Raw genomic sequence first — 8,646 nt, 5'->3', positions numbered from 1 at the left:
ACAGTAAGCCTTAATCCTGTCCATCTCCCCCTAGTGGGGGGAATTTCGACATGTATATTATATAAAAACACGTGCATATTCGAATGCAGCGTCAAAGGAATCGGTAGGAACAAACGAACATTACATTTTTATTTATATAAATAGATAGAAGATGATCCGCTTTAGTTCATTTTCACAGAAAAGCATAATGCCTCACAGAAAAGCAAACTTAGGGCATCATACTCGTAGCGCCATCTGTTGGACATAAAAGCCTTAACCATAGATGATATCATTTAATTTATATGAATGTTTAACAGAATAATATACAGCCTATGTCCAGCCTGAAGTTCTATTCTAAATATTGGTGAAAGAATTTTTGAAATTGGATGAGTAGTTTCGGAGATTACCTGCTATATCCAAACTTATTTACTTACATATTTACTTACAAACATCACCTCTTTATAATATTAGTATAGATAACAAACATTAAAATGAAAACCATATAAAGAGTTTGGTTATTTTAGCCTAACATTGTCATGTTTATTGCGATACTCAGATGATACAAAATGGCACAATTTCATTGGTCAAGTAGACTACAATTGAAAATATCTTTAAAAATTTAAGATATATTTTTTCTAATGTTAGCTCTAGCAAATTGTGCAGTTCACAGCCAAATATCAAATGATAATCTGGCAATGAATAAAATTATGCGAAAACAGACCAAATATTTAAACTCAGCACCCTCGAAACAACTGAAAACGTATTTTGTGCTCACTGGTAGCCTTGTATTATGTAATTTTCCTATTTGAATGCCACCATACCACTGAGTTTGATAGAAAGAAGGGACTGTTGAGGAAGGGGTTGAAATTAATTTGATAAAAAACAGTAGTCCTAGAAGAGAGGATAGTCAATGGTTACTGATTAATGCTGGTCAACTATTAATATTTGAAAAGTGATTTATATTGAATAGGTTGTGATGACTCCACATGTGATCCATGTTGCTAACTGTAACACCTGAAAGACTTTGTATAAGAGTTATAAAAATATTGTAAATATTCTAGATTAATTGCTTTTATGTGATCCCATAAAAAATAAATAAATGGCGATTGAAAAATCGATTGAAAAAATAAAGCTCAGTAAAAACATGTAAGTAAAGGGAACCTTTGAAGGTTATCCTTCTTTACTCTCGGGAACAGAGTTAGTTAGATGAAAGTCAAGATCAGATATGGAAAGCTTAAGAGCAGGAGAACCAGATTAACTATTTAAGAACTTCCAATTTGCACTGCAGGTCACATTATTTCAATACAAAAATTTTTCTCTGAATGAAGTTAGATACCTAACTGGTATGATTCCATTGTTAACAGGAAAAGTAGGATGTACAGGGGAAACACTACTCCAATCCATGCAGGCAAGTGCTATTTGCTACTTGATGCAGTAATGGCATAATAGCGCATCTATTATATCATTGTCATGGTAATTAAATGAATATAATATAAATTTTTATAAAATATCCTTTTTATAAGAAATATATTTATTTATTATTTTCTTAAATTTTTCCCAATAAATGGCACTACATGTAAAGCCAGCAACTCGAAAGTAGACAGAAATTAATTGATATATAAAAATCCTATTGATATTTTGAGGTGATATGTATGATGTTATCACCCCAAAATATCAATTTGAGATAGAGCTATTTGAACATAACTGTCGAGTTTTGTAGCAATTGGTCAAACAGTCTAGGCGTGCATAGCAAACAAACAAACAAACAAACATCCTCATTTATCTTTTATTAATGACCAAAAATCAATAAATTTATTACATCAAATTTCATTTTCAGAATCTGTATACAGGATGCTTAGAGTTCATGTTACTATTTTTGCCAATTATTTGAAAAACTTCAAAATATATTAAAATCTCAAATCAATTTTTTTTTTTTTTTTTAACTCTTTCCTCCCTGTTGGCACTAGAGGGCCTCCTTTTAGCAGGCCCACAATGGGGCAACCGGGTGGTGAGGGACGAGGCCCAACACATCCTAACAGACCACCTCCCAGAAAAATTCCTGGGGAATTTTTGACTCATCAGGATTTGATCCTGGGTCCCCCCAGAGCAGTAGGCTACCACGTTGACCGCTCAGCCATCTGGCCATCGAATCAGCCATCAGACCTTTGACAAATGTCTCTTTGTGCATTGCTGTTCTAAATGAAGCTAGAAAGTGTTTTCTGAATAAAAAAAAGTTATAAGAGTCTAGAATGGCAGTCTGCCTACTATATAAAGCAAAGGAGTCATTTGTATTAACTACTATAATTTTGTTTGCGAAAAGATAAATGCTGCACTGTTCTATTAATCAATTAATCATATTGTATATTAATCTGCACAATGTTTAATGATTAAATGACTTTTTCCAAAAATCCTGGACCTTCTTATTTAGTTCTCATTGTGTCAAAGTCATACCACTTTGCTTATTACTATGAATAGAATCATAGAATCTTTTTTAAGAGTTATCAGAGAGAATGTAGAACTTGCAGGCATGATCACCTTAACAGATATGAAGTAATTGAACAGAAATTTAATTAATTAATTTTATTTATTTATTATTATGCTATACATTTGTCATTGATTTTATGAAGAATGTTGCATATAGGTTGTATGTTATCTGATGACACACATTTGAGAGTTAATTACTTAACTCATGTTAATTCTCTAAAATTAATAAATGCTAAAATTGATAGTTGTCTTTTGAGTCATTACAAATAAAAGTGGAAATTATCAGAGAATTACATACTTTCAGCAAACAAGCTTAAGTAGGCTAATTATATCAATTAAAATGTGAATTGATGTACTAAAATTGGAGATAACTAAATGTGAGGTTAAAGCCAGGTGATCTGCTGAATTACCAGGCTATAATTAGACTAAGTTAATAATTAGATACAAAGTAACAGCCTAGTTAAAGCTCAATAATTCAGCATATCATCTGGCTTTAATGAAAAATTGGGTTTGTTCAATTGTTGTTTTATATATAACTAGTAGCCCGGGATTCCCCCTAGTGGGCGTTCTTTACAAATTCCCATGAGGCACGGTTCCTTTGACTTTTTTGTTCCTATCAATATGCTCTACAGCTCTGTCATACGGATCTAGACTTTTACCTAAACATTCTATACATACAAGGTCTGTTCAAAAAGTATCGGACCTTTGGTCGGCAAAAATAAATTTATTGACTTTGAGGTACAAAACCCTAATCCCCTTCAAAGTANTGCTTTGAGGTGGCTCGGGTGTAATCTTTTTATAAATCTATGAAATAAAGTAAAGATGTTGGAAAAATTACAGTACTCGTCAACTACAAAGCGGACAAATCCCTACAAGGAATTTTATTAATCGCTTAGATCGTAAATGATATTATAAATGCGAGAATATGGAACACCTTTCCCACTCCCGAAAGTGGCTAGCGAATCGCCTCGGTAACTCGACATTCGAACTCTGTCTAAACCCACCTTCGTCCACCCTTTCGTTCGTAACAAGTTCCGTTTTTCTTCGTCGTTTTTGCCGAATTATTAATCGACGTACAAATATTTATGTTTTGTCGTAATTACTTACTGTCTGTTATAACAGAGAGAAAGTACTGTATGGCAATCCGGCAAAAAAATGACTCCTTAGATTTTTACATTTTTGGACTTAGGACTCTTTGAAACACCGAGAAATGCAGAAAGAAAAAAAAATCGGTGGTAATTTTGTATTTGTGGATGTTAGTGTATATAGGTGTGTGTGTGTGGGGGGCACGATTTTGTTCACCATGTTTTAAGCTTAATAACTCCTATCCTTTTTGTCGAAAATTTCTGAAATTTTTCGGGAAGGTTTGTTTATTAGGGAGATCGATGCCATTAAATTTTTGTAATTAAAGGTCGAAGGGGTGGGGAGATAATGGGGTCGTATGTAAAATGGCAAAATTAAGCTTTTTGCCATTTTATAATAGTTAAACATATAAAAAGTTTTTAAAATAAAATATGATAATAGTTGGCACCACCAAAATTTTAAATGTTGCCGAGAAAGTTGAGCGACTCGTTGCTGGTTGATTCGTGATACGTAGGTAAACACGACCCGCTGTTAAATACTTTAATATTTTTCTCACCGCCGTCATCGTCCTTTATTTGTTTGCTTGTCTCAATACGCTCGTTTGAACTTTATCTTCGACTATATTTTAAACTAAACTCGCTTAGTTCCGTTTTATTTAACGTATAACGAGTTCCTCGATGGATAAACAATGAGGAACGCGCTAGTTTTTCTCTTCGGATCGGGCGAAAAAGCCGACGTTGCGTATGCGCCACGGTGCGGAATAAATTGACATTAATGCTCGTTCAGGTTCTAGACGTTTGTAGGAATTATCGTCGGTGACGTTGCCTACTTGGCAACACTAACTCGGCGGTCAGCTGAGACGATCGCAAGTGAAGGCGAGATGTTGTTTGAGTGTTTACTCGTCGTTTCCTTTCTAGGAAGCCGGTGTCGTTCGTCGAATGTGGTAGAAATCCGGGCCAATTTCTCTCAGGAGTACGACAATGCTGTCCGAAGCGATCGACAGATCACCTATTGGTATCGATACCAGTTCGGCCGCAATCAGGCAAGTACGCCCCCTCTCGGTACAATAACACTTCCGAATGAGTTATTGACCGTACCCGTTGGGGTACGATTGCGAATGTGATGTCGCCGTTGGGACCTTAACGAGCCGGAGCGCCGCTAAGATTATGGCGTTTAACCATATAGTCATGTGACTATGTCGGCTTCGAGTAGCCCACCCGACTGTTGGTGGTGTACTTTACGATATATAGTTTTAGGGGGTGCGGGGGTTCGATCCCACGTGGGCGCCGAGGTGCGAGCGATAGCTGGCTATGGTGTGCGCGACTACCTGCGGATCTTGGATTGAGGCGAGCGACGTGGAGCACGAAGAAAAGGCAGTAGTACCAGTCGAAGGTGTTTTTAGTTGGTACGGGTTAATGCATTTTTTATATATGTGATGGGCACCGATTGCCATACCCGTAACGACTTGCGGGCGAGCGTGACGGTGACCGGAACTGCCGGCATTAAGTTCCGTGTTCGGAGGCGATTATCCGACAAAGAATTGCGTGTCGGACGTTTCTTCAGTTTTTACTGACAAATATTGTTAGAATGTCAAATAGCCCTGTCGTGCAGTGTGTTGAACGTGCGACGGGGTTAAGAGAGCATGTAGCGTGGCTATATAGCGTCCAGAAGTAGGTTTTAGGTCAATTTGGGGATTATATCTGGTTGATGGTCACATTTAGAGGTACGGTTCCTTTGACTATTTTTGCTCCTACGGACATTCTCTACATCTCTGTTAAAGTCCCAATGGCGTCATTTACATCTGCAATCTTATTTTGTGTCTTACCCTTCCTCTCTCCTCTTTTGGTCGGCAAATGCAATTAACTGCACCTTTTGGTAAAAAAAATTTGTGGGTTGGACTGCTGGCATCGCCAGTTAGATGTTGAAACACTGTATCGCTACATCGGGGTACTGGTGTATGTTGAATAAATTTTTCTGTGCAAAAACTTTTGTGGGTGGTAAAATACTTTTATTTGAATTGTCCTGACCAAAATCTGGTATAATTTGGTTGCTGCTGGAATACGATGAATTGTTATCAATGTCTCACTGTTGGAAAAGAACTTTTCAAATGTCCTTTATCGATATCTTCCTTCTTTCTTTCACTCCTGATATTTGTTTTATTTATAAAAGAAGTGGGAAATAATGTGCATTTAAACTTCAAGTATGAACCGCAATGATTCGAGTGGAATGTCGATTTGAAATTTGCAGATAGAATTATAGTTTCAATAAGAAGTCGTTGCAATTATACAAAATGTTCTAGAAATGTTTGCAGAAGAATTTGGAACATTTGTAATGAAAGTTGATATGAGTTGTTGTTAAATGACTCTGTTCAATAGTTCAAAAATAAAATTATTAATGACCTTTAGCCATGTGGAGCATGAGTAGTTTTATTTTTGAAAATTAACTCTAAAGATGAACAAATAGAGATCTGAAAGTCTTGGTTGGAAAAATTAATTTATTAACTTTTTCGACTGAGTTAAGCATCATCAGGATGTGAATTTATTATGATGAAATATAATAGTTCTTTCCCAGATAACTCCAATATTCTTGTAAAGTATAATATTTTAATACCATTTTCATAAGAAAACTGTCAATTGCATTCTTCCTGTTTCCCTTAAAACATCTGCTTTTGATTGCTGGAACCTCAAATCCAGTATATTTTCCAAAAATTCTTTATGAATAAATTCCTCCTTAATATGTGCATGTGGCAATTTCATTTTCCAGGATAAAATGTGTATTGTTCTTATGTGTGTAGTAGCTTTTATGTTCCTATTTGTCAGATATTGATATTCCTATTGTTTTTAAGTCTATAAAGCATCTAAGTTTCCAGACACCTTTGTAATGAACTCTGAAATTTTCACTAATAAATTTTTTCAGTTCATTTACTACTATATTAATTAAAACTAAGTTTCTCTTTTTTAAATTACTTTCAAATATATTAAACTCTCTTTATGTTCAACAAATAAATTGAACTTCATTATGTTCAAATCTACATTTATTCTGTTTCTAAATTGTTAATTCTGTTTCAATGTGTTTGTTTTTTGTTTCTAAATTTATTTATAAGAATTTTTTACCGTATGTAATTCTGACTTGATTTTTGATTGCTGTTGCACCCTGGCTTTAAAATACATTTTTTTTTTTTTCATTGAGGGTATTGACTGAACATGATGCAATTTTAAGGAAGTTATTCAGATTAATGGCCAGTCAAATTTTTGACTGTTCTTTTGAATCAGTGACTTAATACAGGTATACCTCGACTTACGTCGTTTCGAGTTACGTCGTTCCTGATTATATGTCGTTTGTCAAAAAAGTATATGGAAAAATAAAAATCAAGTTTAAGCCATTTTATTCATCTGTCCGCCATAAATATTGAAGTCGTAATATCACTATAAAAGCGTTTAATGCACATAAAATCATATTAAAATATATACATTTACAAGTATGTACTATATTTACAATACATGCATTTGTAAATTTAGATTACTTTTTTCTGTACTATATTAAAAACTAAAATTTATTTGTTTTAAGCTTAAAATAGATCCTTATTAACCATATATTATTAAAAATGCATTAATAAATAAAATACAGAACTGGGAATGATAATTTATGGTTTAGCCTAGTGACAAGTAGATTTGGAGATAAGTAAATTCGACTTACGTTGCCTCTCCTGAAACCAATTACCGACGTAAAGCGACGTATACCTGTATAGAAGAGAGACAATACATTTTATTTTGCATTTGTCAGTTTTATTTGCTAGTTTGTTATTCAAACTTAAAATATTACAATTCTTTAGGGCCCACCTTTGGCTGAGTGGATAAAATCACCAAACACTGAAAATCAATTGTAAGTTTGCAGTTTTGTGCTTTGCCATAGGGTTGGCAGAGTGAATTTTTCTGTGTTTTTTTCATGTTCATAAACCCTAAATAGGGATAAGTTTCCCATAAAAAGTCCTCCTGGGAGGCATCGCACCTTGCAGATTGCTTATCTGTTGCATTGCCTTATCCCATTGAATTATTTTATATAAATGAAAACCTGTTTGTTGAGTTTATAATTGCAAGTTAAAATCAGTAGATAATTCATACCATCTCATAATCTGCTCTCACTGTTAAATTGACTTTCAAACATAGCTAATCTATTGGTTATTTGCATGAATTATAATGGTTGTCTTGTAATGTTTATTGCATGTGATACGTTAATATATAAGAACATTCAAAATATTTTTTAGGATAAATATTTTCAGATTGTTTTTTATTAATTATTAGAAGCAATTTCAATTTGAAATGTTTAAATTTGAATTGTCTCTTATAAATAAATTTTTAAAAAGAAAAATCTAGGATGAAATATACTTTTGAACATATGTTTTTAGAAATTTATTTATAATATGAAATTTTATGGAAAATATACGAAGTCACAGAACTTCTACTTGATTTGCATAGCTGTAGGCTGGGAAGTAGTTTATAAAGAAAGGTTGACTTCGCCAATGTTGATAATTTTTCCTGAGATAATGAAAAGGACAACAAGGAAGACGTCAATATTTTTATTTGTATTAGTCTTTACTATTTGTATTTTTTACAATATGTTTAAAATTGAATTGCCTCTGTCGTGTTGTTTATTGTTGTCAACATATAGAAATCAAATTTGTATTAAATTTGAATGTTTTAAATTTGGGGGTAATATCTTTAACAAACTATTCAAAAGTATATAAGATTCAATGAAATTCAATAACTTCTTTTTGCTTATAACAGCATTTCAATCAATTTTTGTTTCCTAAATATACATTCAGAGAAACATTTTTCTTCTATTTTTACAGAATTCGGCTATCAGGGTTAAGGTGAACAGCATTAATGCAACGAAAGGAATTCCCATTTTATTTGTTGTTAGACAGCAACAGGCAGTAATTTCATGGCAAGTTCCACTTGTTTTGGAAAATATGTAAGTAACTTTATTACAGTATTTTAATTATTCAATTTTTAAATATTTAATTATTTAAAATTATAAGAAAAAAATTTAGCAATGAGTTGCCCAACTTTCCTGGAAAAATTTGGTGGCACCATTTGTTAC

The 8,646-nt window shown here is 33.4% G+C and overlaps 1 protein-coding gene across 7 annotated transcripts in view; it reads left to right on the top strand.

Annotated features, from left to right (window-relative positions):
* The window catches only part of LOC111628337 (SID1 transmembrane family member 1-like), a 128,283-nt gene that overhangs the window by 9,351 nt on the left and 110,286 nt on the right, over nt 1–8,646 (top strand). For 5 of the 7 annotated variants that reach the window (XM_023372102.1, XM_023372101.1, XM_023372103.1 and 2 more), the window contains exons 1-2: nt 4,350–4,588; nt 8,396–8,517. In XM_023372102.1, the coding sequence (XP_023227870.1) occupies nt 4,427–4,588; nt 8,396–8,517 (284 nt within the window). In that variant the 5' untranslated portion in view covers nt 4,350–4,426. Of the gene's footprint in view, nt 1–4,349; nt 4,589–5,490; nt 5,502–8,395; nt 8,518–8,646 lie in introns of those variants that run through there. The other 2 variants (XM_023372107.1, XM_023372105.1) reach the window with 2 other exon arrangements.

The sequence above is a fragment of the Centruroides sculpturatus genome, unplaced genomic scaffold (genome assembly GCF_000671375.1).
Source record: "Centruroides sculpturatus isolate CEXI.00-Female unplaced genomic scaffold, Cexi_2.0 scaffold489, whole genome shotgun sequence".
NCBI lineage: Eukaryota > Metazoa > Arthropoda > Arachnida > Scorpiones > Buthidae > Centruroides > Centruroides sculpturatus.
Note: the sequence above shows the minus strand (reverse complement) of the source record. Positions and strands in the feature narration are given on the sequence as shown.